Source organism: Equus asinus, chromosome 4 (assembly GCF_041296235.1).
Source record: "Equus asinus isolate D_3611 breed Donkey chromosome 4, EquAss-T2T_v2, whole genome shotgun sequence".
Classification (NCBI taxonomy): domain Eukaryota; kingdom Metazoa; phylum Chordata; class Mammalia; order Perissodactyla; family Equidae; genus Equus; species Equus asinus.
This window is the reverse complement of record NC_091793.1, coordinates 74,768,311-74,783,577: the sequence shown is the minus strand read 5'-3', so window position 1 is coordinate 74,783,577 and position 15,267 is coordinate 74,768,311. Positions and strand designations below refer to the sequence as shown.

Genomic DNA, 15,267 nt, shown 5'->3' with positions numbered 1-15,267 from the left:
AATGGTAACATTTCTAATTTACTTTTTCTTTCCCCAGTGCTTCTACTGAAGGATTATTGAATCGTCAATGCATTTCATGTAATTTTATGAAAGAACAATGTACATATTTTGGTGCCAGTTTTAGTCCCATGAATCAACATTTCATATTGTTCTGTAAAGGTAATAAATGCTTTCTGATAAAACTTATTCATTTTATTTGATCAGTATCTATTGCTATCATTAGTAACTATAACTCTCTAGTATATTAATTGATATTCTTAGTTTATGTCTTTGTTAAAAAGTTATAAATTATAGATTTACTGAGATACAAATTTTATTTATACACTTAATTTAGAAATATAAATTGGAAGTTACCGTGCACAATTAATAAGGGCTGTTTGAACATGAACCTTTTAAAAAAGTGAAGAAACATATTTACATCAGCAAAGTCAGTTTACAATGATAAACTAATTTACCTAGTCTTTAGGAAGAGCTATAATCCTTTTATTAAAATAATGGCTTGGTTGTTGAGAGATTTACGATCTATAGAAATTTAATCCCTGGATCTAGTTGCCTTCAATTCTGAGAAATTGTATTCACGTCAATTATTTTTTCTACCTGGTACCAATAGGCTGTCGTCTTACACAGCTGTATGGTATCTCTAGGTTATATTGATAGGAATCATCGTCCTTTAGTAGGATACTGTAATCCGGAGAGATGAAATGGGATTCATGTGCCCTCTTATAAGGAGTGCTACTGCTTCAGCTATGACCTTAAACGGCCTTGTTTTAAGGCAGCAGGATGAATAGACCAACACTTGCTCTTTTTCAGCTTTTTTTCTCTTGATATCTGAAATGAAGTAATCATAAAAGAGAAGTTTGTCTGATGACACCAGTGAAAACCCATTAGAAATCTAGATAGAATTATTTAGAGAAGTGAAGTTTCAAGATAACATCTTTGGTTACGTCTGAATTAGCCAGTATAATTAAAATAATTGGAGATGCTAGTTAATATATATTTTTTAAATTAATATATTTTTAACAAAAATTTCTTATTTATCTTGTGGATGAAATATTTCTAATATGCACGCATTCTTTATTTCTTGACTGACAGGTAAATAGAATTTGATCTTGGATGAGCAGACGCGAGGTCACGGGGTAGTGAATCAGTTTACTGAACATCAGTGACTATTCTATAAAAGACTAGAGATAGAGGAAGGCACATGTGATTGACTAAAACTATAGAAACAGAGAAGTATAGGACACTTTGAGAAGAGGGGATCTTAACAATATCTCTGTGAATAGTTTATTCCCCATATGTTCTTACTTTTCTGAAGAAGATGTGCATGAAAAGAATGAAATCTAGTTATCTGGTTTCTGTTTCATTATGTTTTACCCCTAAAATACTCCCATTCAGAAAAGTGAAACAAAACAAAACTTTGTCATGTAGCCTTTCCAGTAATTATTACTTAGATGTATTTAAAATGTTTGAATATATATTTTTAAAATCCAGGTCCAGGGGTCCCTATGGTCAGCCTACATAGCACGGACAATCCAGCAAGTAAGTACACAAATAAGACAACACAGAATAGTCGTGGTTGGCATTGGTCTTAGGTATTATGTTATTTATTCTGAGTGTTGTACTCTATAGGATCTTCTTAAAAGGAGTCCCCCTGGGGCCGGCTCCGTGGCCGAGTGGTTAAGTTCGCGCACTTCGCTGCGCTGGCCCAGGGTTCAGATCCTGGGCGCGGACATGGCACCGCTCGTCAGGCCATGTTGAGGCGGCGTCCGACATCCTACAACTAGAAGGACCTGCAACTAAGATATACAACTATGTACAGGGGAGTTTGGGGAGATAAAGCAGAAAAAAAAAAAAAAAGATTGGCAACAGTTGTTAGCCCAGGTACCAATCTTTAAAAAAAAAAAGGAGTCCCCAGCTTGGGCAAAGCTGTGTAGGCACCATCAACTTGACCTTGTATATGTAAAAGAAACAGTTAAACAAGCGTTTTGAACCATGTTACAACTGGCGTTGAATTGTATATGCCTGAAATAAGGTGTCTATGGTATCTACATTGAATGAGGAGTGATTGATGAGGCTCATCTAAGTACATTTCAGCCTATTGGCCCCTTCATGCTCTGGTTCATTCTTTTCTGGGCCTGATATAGATTATTCCTCCAGAGCAACAGATTTTGTGGATTTGCGGGAAAATTATGAAAAGTATGTTTATTTGTATCTTTTTCATCCTGTTTGTTCCAGATATCCAGGGCTTTCTAGTTTTATATATTTCCTTATTCTTTTATATATTTATTCAACTGTCCATCACCATTAAGTGAGCACTTAATTTATCAAACAATATGGCAGAGGCTGGGTGTATATTTCTAGCAAGATATGATTAACGTGTTTAAAAATGTATAGAAAAGTGCATAAGTAAACACATGGTTGAGCTAATCTTAAAAATAAATAATCATATTGTTTTCTGCCTTCCCTTCTTCCGTCTTTCTTTTCCTTCTTTCAATTTTAAAAACTTATTGAATCAGTACTCTTACGCTTTAATGATTTACCATAGGCTACTATAATCTAATGAGACATTTATTAACTCGTTTAATCCTCGGAACACCCTCTGAGATAGTTAATTTTATTATCCTCTTTTACAGATGAGGAAACTGAGTCACGGAGAGGTTAAATAATGTGGGTAGAGTCATACTAATAGGTGGCAGAGCCAGGAATTGAATGAAAGAATCTGACTCCAGAATAGAGCTTTTAATCACTACCGTATGATGGCACCTTATTCTATTGTGTTTTTGACTCTCACGTTACATACCTATATTTAGGTAGGAGTCTTATTAGATGCCTTGACTTAAAGGAGAGGCAGGCATAAAAGTGCAATGTTGAGTAACAAATGTCACTTTCAGAGAAAAGAGAAAAACCTTTTATACTCTTCAAACACCACTGAGATTAAAAATCAAAATATGTTTACAGAAGTTAATTCCTCAAAAATGTTTAAGCTGTATTTCTAAGTGATTAAGGAATCCAGATGTTTTCTGTCACTTGAACAAAACTATTTGAAATTACATATAAAAATTCAAGAAAACTATGCACAAACATTAAAATTCTTACATTTACCTGGATGCCTCCAGGTGTTTTTTTGTTGTTGTTCTTTCTCCTGTAGTATTTTCCTAATGCTCTACAATGAACATATATTACTTTTATAATGAAAAAGAACTCCTTCATTAAAATGCTCAGTGACTTGAGACAAGGTATAAATAGGTAAAATTTTACTTAGTTAATGTTTCAAAAGTCCTCTGTCATATTATTTTCATTCCTTTTCCTCTTTTTATCTTTTACTTTTTCCTTAATTTTGCATGTATGATTGTTTCTTTCCTTTTTCTTTAATTATTTATTCCTTCCTTACTCCTTTCTCTTCAATCTTTCTCTTTCTCCTCATCTCTATACTTCTACTTTCTTCCCTCTCCCTTTCTTTCTCCTTCCTAATTTTCTGTTCTCATTTTCTTCTCTTTTATCCTGCAGTTCCACACTTAAAATCATGGTTTAATGCCTCCTTCTCATCACAATGTTTCACAAAAAATTGTATATGAAACTTTTTTTCTGAATTTATCTTTAAAAAATGCTATCTGCTCTTAATATTTTGAAAACGGCTTCAGTATCTTTTATATTTCTTTTTCCTAAATAGAATTTATTTTCCCATAACAATGTGTTGATTTTTGTTTCCACGAGTAAATGAGCGACCTTTGATTTAGAAGTCAAAATTCCTCATCTGCCCCTGTACTCATGTAATCAGTTTACATGTAATTAGGTTTATTTTTTTCCATTGACATTTGATAATAGAGAAACTGTGAGAAATTATTAGTGTATTACACTCAAATTGGTGACTCTGGCTATATTTATTTATTTATTCATTCATTTAGTCAATTAGTTATTTTAATACAATAAACCATTTTTCATTTATAAAAACCTTTATCAGACAAGATGATCTATAGTTAAAAGTATATAGGTAAAAACTTAACAGGCTTTATTCTTCACAAAATTTCCTCCTTTGTAGGTAGTAAATAGGTGATATTGGCTTTTTCTAAATATAAAAAGAATACTTTTATACGTAATTAATGCATTAAGTGCATTTTCATGACAGTTCTTAGATTATAAATGCAGAATCTTTGATGAAAGTATACGAAGTTTAAATATTCACATTTTAAATTTTATAGTTGAATGTTTGGAATGAATTCCTTGAAAGTATTTGTTATTAGTGCCCTTAAGGTGATTCCAACTCCTTGCGACCCTGTGTACAACAGAGTGAAACCCTGCCCAGTCTTCAGTGCATCAACCTTTCTTCTTCTGGTGCAATATCTGATGATGCTCTGCTGCTATTCATAGAGTTTTCATGGCCAATTTTTTTCAAAAGTGGTTGGCCACATCCTTCTTAGTTTGTCTTCTGGAAGCTCTGCTGAAACCTGTGCACCATGTGTGACCTCCCTGGTACTTGAAATACTGATGACATAGCTTGCAGCATCACGGCAACATGCAGCCCCCACAGTATTATAACTGACAGATGAGTGGTGTGGTTCCCTGACAGGAAAATGATCCAGACAGTGGCAGTGAGAGCACCAAATCTTAATCACTAGACCACCAGAGCTGCATCTTGAAAATATACTAGTATTTAAATAATTTGAAATTTCTTACATTTTTGGTATAGAAGAAATCTCTAAGAAAATCTAATTTTCCAAATTTATGTTATAGAGGATGACATTTATTTACAAGATTTTGGTTTGATGTACCTGAAATCACACATAGAATCCACAGTCCAAAGCAAGAAACAGAAAATTAAATGGTTATAATAGACTATGATAATTTTCTGGTAGAAGTAGACACAGTTCAAAAAAGAGGAAATCAGTGGAAAGACATTTCAGGAAGAAGGAATGTGAGTGTACAAACATAAGAAAGCATGAAAATATTTACACTTGCAAGATAAAAGTTGTTCAACATGGCTGGAACAAAACATTTAACAAAACATTTTTCAAGGAAAAAGCTATAAGGGCAGGCTGAAGGGAGATCGTGAAAGTCTTCTGTTTCATTCTAAGAATTTGAATTTAACAATAAAGTATCAACAATAAACCATTAACAATTAAAAGAAAATGCTTATGCTGACCATGGAATAACTGGAAATAGATGTGGCCTCTTGCCAAAAAGAAAGAAAGAAAGAGAAAAGAAAGAAAAAGAAAAAAAAAGAAAACCAGATAAAATATATGAAACAACAATTTTCAAACATGGGATAACAGTCAGAATAGGTCTCTGATCTCTGAAAGAAGGGAAACAAGTGAGATTAATGATGTAATTGCTCTTTCTGGCTGGTTTCATTGTCTGAATTCTGGTGCAAGGAAGAACAATCCAAAGAGAGTATAATGGTATCTCAGAGTCATAACGGAGATAGAAGTTAGAGTTGAGAAAAGTGGAAACGTTTCGAATATTGAGAAGGTGGACAGACATCGAAGAGGAAGAAGAGACATGGAAAAAGAATCCTACAAGTCTGCATAGGGCTTCAAAGGATCATGTTGAGTCTGTTGCTGAACATAATTAGCTGGACATGCACAGGAAGACACTCTGAGCCTGGGAAAAGCCAGAGCTCACACAGTGCTGGGATATGATAAAGTTCCACCCAGGTAGAATAGTGGAATATTTAGGAGAATTCCCAGAACTGTCATGCCTTAATAGTAGAGCTAAACTAGCCATACAGTGAAGGTCACTCAAACCCATACTAAATAAGATATTTTAATAAGCTTTGAATTGATTAAGCTGACCTGCAAATACCTTCAACATCTGCCAGAGCAAAGTCCAACAATTTTTAAAAGAATGAAACAAAATTCATAAGTCAACAATGTAAACATCACAATGGTCAGAATCCAATAAAACCTTGCTGGCTACGTGAAAAATAACTAGAAAATATGACTCACAAATAGGAAAAAAAAGCCAATGAATAGAGACAAACTCAGAAATGACAGATTTCTGAGTGATAGAAACCACTGACAAATACAATAAATCAATGATTATAAACATGCTAAAAATATCAAGAAAAATGAATATAGTGAGAAAATAAATAGAACATATTTTTAAGAGGAACTTCATGAACTTAAAATATCTGAAATTAAAACTTTACTGGAAAATGCTAAAAGAAAATTAGACACTGCAGAAGGAAAGATCAGTGAACTTGAAAAATTATCAATAGAAACTTGTAGATACAGAGAGAAAAAGAATGAAAGAAATGAACAGAGCCTAAGTTAATTTAAAATTAAAAAAATTAGAATTTAAAAACATAATTAGAAAATATTTTGAGCCAAATGAAAATGAAAACATGACTAATCCAGATTTGAGGATACCTAACATTGTGATCAGAAAGAAATTTATGGCTCAAATTCTTACTTCATTCAAACTTTATAATCAGTCATCTAGTCTTTCACTTTAAGCTAGAAAAAGAAGAGCAAATTAACATAAAGTACATTGAAGGAAGGAAATAATAAAGATAAGAATAGAAATAAATTATATAGAACGTGGACTAGCAGTGGAGAAAATATAAAAACCAAGAGATTTTTACTTGAAAAGATCAATGAAACTGATAAAATTCTAGATAGAGGCATAAAACAAAAAGTTCGTTATCATTACCATTTTCGTTAACGGAATAGATGATGTTAATAACAGATCCTTCAGACATTAGATTGATAACAATAGAATATTATAAGCAATTTTAGGACAGCAAATTTGATATCTGAGATGAAATGGGTAAATTCCTTAAAAGACATAAATTGCTAAACTTTCAACCAGGAAGAAATACAATATATACATATCTTGTTATCTACTTAAAATTTCAATTCACAATTAACGTTCTTCCCACAGAGAAAATTCCAGTTCCAGTTAGCTTGACTGGTGCATTCTGTGAAATATTTAAAATATTAATGCCAAGCTTACATAAATTCTCAGAATATATAAGGCCAACAGTAACCAGCTTCCAAATCTAACACAGACATCACAAGGACAAAAAAAAATCAAATTTTTTAATGAATATAGTTGCAAAATTCCTTAACTAGATACTATCAAGTAAAATCCAACAATTTATAAAAGGATAGTATATTATGACTATGTGGAGTTTCCCTGAGGAATCCATGTTTCCTATAATATTCAACAATCACATCAATGAGGTTCACTGTATTATACTGTCCACTCGAAGAATTTAGGAGAAAACATTTAATAACTTTGAAAAACAATAATAATAATCATAACTCAGCAAGAATAGAAAGGAAATTTCTCAATTTAATGAACAATATGTACAAAAATACTACAACTGACATCATACTTAATGTTGAAAGACTGGGTGCTTTTCCTTCAAGATTGGGAAAAAGTGAAGAATGTCTACTCTTAACCCCGTTATGTAATGTTATATTAGAGGAGTTAACCAGTGAAATGAGGCAAAAAAAGAAATATAAGTAGAAAAACTGTCTTTATTAGCAGAGGTATACTTGTAAACAAAATAGAAAACAAACAAAAATATGGAATCCACACACACTCACAAAACTATTAGAAATAATGAGTGAATTTATCATGGGTACAGATACAGGCTGATATACAATAATGTACTATTTTGTAAACTACAGTGTGATGCAAAATTTAAAAGTCGTTCAAAATGCTATTTAAAATAACATAGAAATCTTACAATATCCAATAATAAATCTAATAAAAATATGAAAGTCCCCTAATAAAAGAAAACATTGCTGGGAGAAATTAAAGACTCAAATAGATATATATATACACACATATATATTTATGGATTAGAAGGCTCACTATTTTTAGTATGTAAAATCTGCCCAATAACCTATAGATTTAGTATATCAATCAAAATTCCAGCAAGTTACTGATGCTTCCTTCATGTTTTTTCAATTCTTTCTCTTTTTGTGTGTTTCATTTTTCATGTTATCTATTGCTATATTGTCACATTCATTAATCTTTTCTTCTGCACTGCCTAATGTGCTATTGATCTCATCCAGTATATTTTTTCTTAGATCTTATAGTTTCCAGATTCTGTATCTCAGATTTTACAGTTTTTATTTTTAGAATTTTAGCTTATCTTTTTGTTAAATTTATTTCATATTTCTCCTTAATATGCTTATACTTTTTTTTACCTTAATGAACACATGGGCCATAATTATAATAATCTTTGTTTTAATGTCATTGTCTATCCATTATAGCATCTGTGTCACTTCCGGGTTATTTCTATTGATTAAATTTTGTACTCATCATGGGCAATATTTTCCTGATTTTTTGAAAATCTGGTAATTTTTTATTAGAAACCAAGCATTGTGAATTTCATCTCATTGGGTGCTACATATTCTTAAGCAGAGTAGTAACGTGATAAGGTTTGCATTTGGAAAATGTAAATGTTAATTCCAAGTATAGGGGCAACTGGAGAAAATGTCACTGGAATAAGGAAACTCAGTTAGAAAACTCTTGTAGTAATTCAGGAGAGAAATTATGAGAGTTTAATCAGTGCCCAGCACAGTGCCTGCTGAATAATAACAGCTGGATAATTATTTGTTGTGTTGCATTGATTCATGATCAACACATAACAGTTATTTACACTAGCCTTTTTGATTTACAGAATATTTTATATTGGAAAGCAATTCTATGCTGAAGGAAGCTATCCTCAAGAAGAAGATAGTAAAGTCAGAAATTAAAATGCTTCATATTGACGACTATGGTAAAGTTTTGTGCATGCTATGTTATTTAAGAACAACTTTCTCTGCATCTTATAGTTTTATGTGTAAATGACTCTCCATCTTTAATATTTTGCTCTTTCTTTAAAAGAACTTCCTTTACAGTTGTCCTTTCCCAAAGATTTTACGGACCGAAACCAGTATGCTCTTCTGTTAATAATGTAAGTATTTTATTTGTTTTTGAAATAAAGGAATCTAAAGATTTCATACTTTCTCTTATGCCTCACATGACAGCATTCTGATTAAAAAAAGAACAGAAGAAGTCTTATGTGTATAGTTAATGGGGGCAGCTGTACAAGTTCTTTAAGGACACCACCACTAAATATTATGGAGGGATATGTAATTTTTTGTACTTGTGCCCCAAATAGAACTGCATGTTATTACTGGGAATAATGACACATGTAGTTTGGTTTGTGGATGTCTGCTTTTATTTTCCCCATAAATGATATTGGTTTATAATTTTATTTCTTTGAGATGTATTTGTCATATCAAAGATATGCTATATTCATAAAACTAATTTTTCTATTGTGTTAAGAACACTTAGGGCCAGTCCCATGGCCAAGTGGCTAAGTTCACGTGCTCCACTTTGGAGGCTCAGGGTTCGCTGGTTTGGATGCTGGGCATAGACCTACACATTGCTCCTCAAGCCATGCTGTGGTGGCATCCCACATAGAAGAACAAGAATGACTTACAACTAGGATATACAGCTATGTCCTGGGGCTTTGGGGAGAAAAACAAAAGGGAAGATTGGCAGTAGAGGGTACCTCAGGGCCAATCTTAAAAAAAAAAAAAGAGCACAATATGAGATCTACCTCTTAATAATTTTTAAATACGCAATACTGTATCATCAACTATAGGCATAGTGTTGCACAGCAGAACAAGCAGAACTTATTCATCTTGTATGACTGAAACTTCATGCCCATTGAATAGCACCTCCTCATTTCCTTCTCCCCCTCAGCCCCTGGCAATCACCATTCTACTCTCTGCTTCTATGAGTTTGACTATTTTAGATGCCTCATATAAGTGGAATATGTCCTCCTGTGACTGGTTTATTTCACTTGGCATAATACCGTTTAGGTACATCTATGTTGCCACATGTAAGCTCTGTGCTCTTTTTCAGTTGTTTATGCAACAGTGAGGAAACATTTATTTCCATTGCTGAAACAATTGGTTATATTTATATCAGTTTTCCTTCCTGGATTCATGACCAGCAGGAAACAGTTCCAATGCTCAGAAAACCTGACTCTTCAGTTTTTCCACCTTGGAATTGACTTTAGGATTGAATTCCTTCATACTCTGAGACTGCATTGTGACTATATAGCATTGGGCATAGAGACCCCTAACATCTAGTGGTTAACTAACTTGATGTTGATGTAACATTGTACTCCTGAGAGTTATTAGTTATTTTCCCTATTAAGAACCCAGCTAGCATATCGCTATGACAGTGCTTAGCATTGTCTAGAATTATATCAGAGCCTTAGTAGGAACAGTAGAAATTAAAATAGCATAACTTGTTGTGACTACTGAATGTGAAGGATAAGTATTTAGTCTGTGGAATCAAACTGCCTGGTTTCAAATTCCAGTTTTGTCATTACTAGCTATGTGTCCTTGACCAAGTTGCTTAACCTCTTGTAAGGCTCAGTTTCCTCAAATATAAAACGAACATTACAATACAGCCTAGGTTTTAAGGCTGCTTTTTAGGTTAAATGAAATACAACATATAAAGTGCCCAGCATGTAAGATTCTTACGCTTAATGTGGTTATAATCCATTCTTTTATATGTAGATTACATTAACTTTATTTAGATATTTTAATGTATAGAAGCAACTTGTTACTTTAAGTTAAATAATACGGAAAATATAATAGTATTTCCCCTTACTCCAGTGTTTATTCCTAACTCCAACGCATTGACCTCACTTAGTTTCTCATGCCCAGACCTTTCTCTTTTGTCCCTAATACCCAGAAGGCCCTGAAAGGTCTTGGTGTCTTCCTGAGGAAGTTATTATTTGCTATTTCTTAACTCCTTGTTTTGCATGTGTGTGTGTGGCTTTAAATGCTTTTATTGTTATTATTTTTTATTGCAGTACGTTGGTTTATAACATTATATACATTTCAAGTGTACATCACTATATTTCGATTCCCGTGTAGATTACATCATGTTCACCACCCAAGACTAATTACTGTCCATCACCACACAAACGTGCCTAATCACCCCGTTTGTCCTCCTCCCTTCCCCTCTGGTAACCACCAATCCAATCTCTGTTGCTATGTGATTATTTGTTGTTGTTTTTATCTTCTACTTATCTGTGAAATCATATAATATTTTACTTTCTCCCTCTGATTTATTTCACTTAGCGTAACACCCTCAAGTTCCATCCATTTTGTCGCAATTGGCCAGATTTCATCGTTTCTTATGGCTGAGTAGTAATCCATTGTGCATAAACCACATTTTCTTCATTCATTCATCCCTTGATGGGCACCTAGGTTGCTTCCAAGTTTTGGCTATTGCGTATAATGCTGCAATGAACATAGGGGTACATGTATCTTTATGCATTTGTGTTTTCATGTTCTTCAGATAAATACTCAGCAGTGGAATAGCTGGATCATATGGTAGATCTATTCTTAATTTTTGAGGAATCTCCATACTGTGTTCCATAGTGGCTGCACCAGTTTGCATTCCCACCAGCAGTGTGTGAGAGTTCCCTTCTTTCCACATCTTCTCCAACACTTGTTGATTCCTATCTTGTTAAGTATGGCATTCTGACAGGAGTCAGGTGATATCTCATTGTAGTTTTGATTTGCATTTTCCTGGTAGTTAATGGTGTTAAACATCATTTCATGTGCCTATTGGCCATCTGTATATCTTCTTTCAAGAAATGTCTGTTCAGATCTTCTGCCCATTTTTAAATTGTGTTGATAGGTTTTTTGTTGTTCAGATATATGAGTTCTTTTTATATTTTGGATATCAACCCCTTATCAGATATATGGTTTGCAAATATCTTCTCCCAATGGTTAAGTTGTCTTTTCATTTTGTTGATGGTCTCCTTTGCTGTGTAGAAGCATTTGAGTTTGATTTAGTCCCGTTTGTTTATGTTTTCTACTGTTTCCCTTGCCTGGTCAGACATGGTACTTGAAAATATGCCACTAAGACCAATGTCAAAAAGCATACTGCATATGTTTTCTTCTAGAAGTTGCGTGGTTTCAGGTCTTACATTCAAGTCTTTAATTCATTTTGAGTTAACCTTTGTGCATTGTGTAAAATAATGGTCTAGTTTCATTCTTTTGTATGTGGATGTCCAGTTTTCCTAACACCACTTATTGAAGAGACTTTCCTTTCTCCATTGTATATTCTTGGTTCCCATGTCAAAAATTAGCTGTCCATAGATGAGTGGGTTTATTTCTTGGATTTTGATTCTGCTCCATTGATCTTTGTGTCTGTGTTTGTGCCAGTACAATGCTTTTTCAATTACTATAGCTTTGTAATATATGTTGAAATCAAGGAGTGTTATACCTCCAGCTTTGTTCTTTTTTCCCAGAATTCCTTTGGCTATTCAGGGTCTTTTGTTGTTCCATACAAATTTTAAGATTCTTTGTTCTATTTCTGTGAAAAATGTTGTTGAAACTTTGGTGGGGATTACGTTGAATCTGTAGACTGCTTTTGGAAGTATAGACATTTTAACTATGTTAATTCTTCCAATACAAGAGCATGAAATATCTTTCCACTTCTTTGTGTCTTCTTCAATTTCTTTCAACAATGTTTTATACTTTTCAGAGTATACATCTTTCACCTCTTTGGAAGTTTATTCCCAGGTATTTTAATCTTTTTGTTCCAATTGTAAATGGGATTGTATTCGTAATTTCTCTTTCTACTACTTTGTTGTTAGTGTATAAAAATGCAACTGATTTTTGTATGTTGGTTTTGCATACTGCAACTTGACTGTATGCATTTATTATTTCTAAAAGTTTTTTGGTGGATTCTTTAGGATTTTCTATATATAAAATCATGTCATTGGCAAATAGTGACAGTTTCACTTCTTCCTTTCCAATTTGGATCCTTTTCATTTCTTTTTCTTGCCTGATTGCTCTGGTTAGGACTTCCAATACTATGTTAAATAAGAGTGGTGAAAGTGGGCATCCTTGTCTGTCTCGGCTCCTTGTTTTGTCTTTTCTCTTTCACCTAGTTGCCTTCAATTCCGATTTGAACTATATACGTGATTTATTGAGGCAAATATTTAAGGCCTTTGGATGAGACAAAAAAGGAAAAATATTTTCAACCTCATTTTCTGTCTCAGTCATATCACCATTTAGGAAAAAGGATTGTTCTTTTTATTCAGTGAAAAATAATGTTTCTCAGGGAAAGGAACCCTGCTAGGCATGCTTCCTAGAAGCAAAACTCACTACTTATGTAGAGGGATGTGTAGACAGTTATTCTCACGTGCTTACCCACTGGCTTCAGAGCAGCGTCACACTTTGTGGGAAAAAGTAGACAAGAGTTACAGATTCTCTCTGTCACCACAAGTCAGAGAAGCCAACTGGGTCATCTTGACATCAGATTTGTGCTTTGTTCTGGGTGATTTTTATTTCATAAAAGGAATGTAAGGACTGGCACAAGCCTCAATTTCTCTCGTTTTCAAGGGAAAATCAGGTCTTTCAGAGGCAGGAGAGTAGAGTAAAGGTACAGGCTTAGGAGTCAGGTAGGCCTAAGTTCAAATCTCAGCTCAAAGATTTACGAATGCATTGCTTAGTTTTTCTAAGCTTCAGTTTCCTTGTAAATAACTTGGAGGTAATACCATGTGATAATTTATATAATTATGTCAGCATCGTGCTCGGTAGAGCATAAACACTTGCACTTGGGTTTAATAAATTGTGACCTAATCGTAATTATTGCTAGTAGGAGTAGTATTTTTTAACATTTAAAATTATCTGTATAAATAATTTACCATCTATAAAATTATTTAATAGGTATTCATTACTAAAGCAGATAAAATAATTCAATCAAACCCATAGAATTTACTTTGCTACTTTTTTGGTTAATGGAGGGAAGAATGAAAATGAGTATTTTTTCATTAGTTTTTATATGCTGATTATATTAAGTATTAATTTACTTTGTCTAAGCTTTGTTTTCAGAGGTAAATTTTCAGAAGTTTTGCAGAATATGGCTTTCAAAACCAAACGGGAATTTTTCTTTTTTGATTTTAGATTTATAAAATGACCTGTTGTTTTCAGCTGCATGATCATCCCTAAAATATTTATGATTGGAAACTCATATGAGTCAGAATGGCTTACGTATAAATTGCTTTTTGTGTCTTTTTAGATTGCTTCTAATTTAAAGGCATTTTTTTTTCTTAAGATTAAACCCTGTTTTCAGTAACAAGTGAAACTTATCCCCTCTCTAAAAAAGAAAATAATGCTAATTAATTTCTTTTTCCTAACTGGGAAATTAGGCAATGAGAGATAATATGCAAAGTGACTATTTTTTAAGTGAGGCTTAGAGATGATTTAGCAATTTGGGCGTGACTACTTTATTGCTGTTCTGTGCAGCGTATCTAGTACGTGACAGACTGTGAGTCATTTCTTCACCTGTGCAGACAGGTTTACATCCAGGAAATTCTGCGAGGAATGCAGGAGTTGGAGACAGCCTCCAGCAAATACCTGAGTAGCTCGAAGGAAAATCGACCTTGAAGAAAATAGCTCTGGCAATTTGGAATCCCCTTTCTGCTAAATCTTTATTGTGGAACCTCAGAAGAAACAGTCTCTGAGGAGTTGTCCATGGACATATTTTCTGAAACCCAAAACTAATTCCATGACATTGAAAGTATGAGTCAATCAATGGCAATGGGATATTTTACTGTGATAGAAAATCTAAAAAGCATTGTCACTACAAATGTATCTCAGTGGCCTCGAGTTACCATGGTCTCTATGGGGTCATGGTTCTCTTTTCCCTTCCTCCTCCTCCTATTCTCCTTCCAGATGCCTAATTCTCTTTCTCCTTAACATTATAGGGAGTCCTTAAGAATCCAGGAATCCATACTTATCTTTATACCTATGCTATATACATCTATATCCATTTCAGCATTTATCACCTTGAATAGTTGTTTTTTATATTATTCTTATTTTCTACTCATGTCTATGTAGTTCAATACAATACACATTTACCATGTTGTTTTTATGTGCAAGAAGCTGTGCTGATGGATGTGGGGAGATAAAAGGATTACAACATCTTGAAATCTGTAATCATTTTTTAGATTTGTTAAGTGTATCTCCACAATGCCTAGAGCACATTGAGAAACCTTATGAAAACTTCCTGACTAAGCTATAATTCTTTTAGTAGTGCAAGACTGAAGATTATATGGTAGATAACCTACACTTATATATCTTTATTTGCTAAACAAATAAATACGAACCTAATTGTCTAGACCTTGGTAGGAAGCCATCCAGACACATGTACTGTTACTAGAGATAAAAGATTTTTGTTTGTTTGTTTGCTGTATCTGTAAAGAGCAGTATTGTCGGGCTG

General features: G+C 33.4%; 1 protein-coding gene across 4 annotated transcripts in view; it reads left to right on the top strand.

The window, feature by feature from the left end:
• DPP10 (dipeptidyl peptidase like 10) overlaps positions 1 to 15,267 on the top strand; it is a 1,237,611-nt gene that overhangs the window by 1,186,657 nt on the left and 35,687 nt on the right. For all 4 annotated transcript variants that reach the window (XM_044769066.2, XM_070507564.1, XM_044769065.2 and 1 more), the window contains 4 exons: positions 38 to 159; positions 1,492 to 1,539; positions 8,636 to 8,734; positions 8,842 to 8,911. In XM_044769066.2, coding sequence (XP_044625001.2) covers positions 38 to 159; positions 1,492 to 1,539; positions 8,636 to 8,734; positions 8,842 to 8,911 — 339 coding nt within the window. The remainder of the gene's footprint in view (positions 1 to 37; positions 160 to 1,491; positions 1,540 to 8,635; positions 8,735 to 8,841; positions 8,912 to 15,267) is intronic.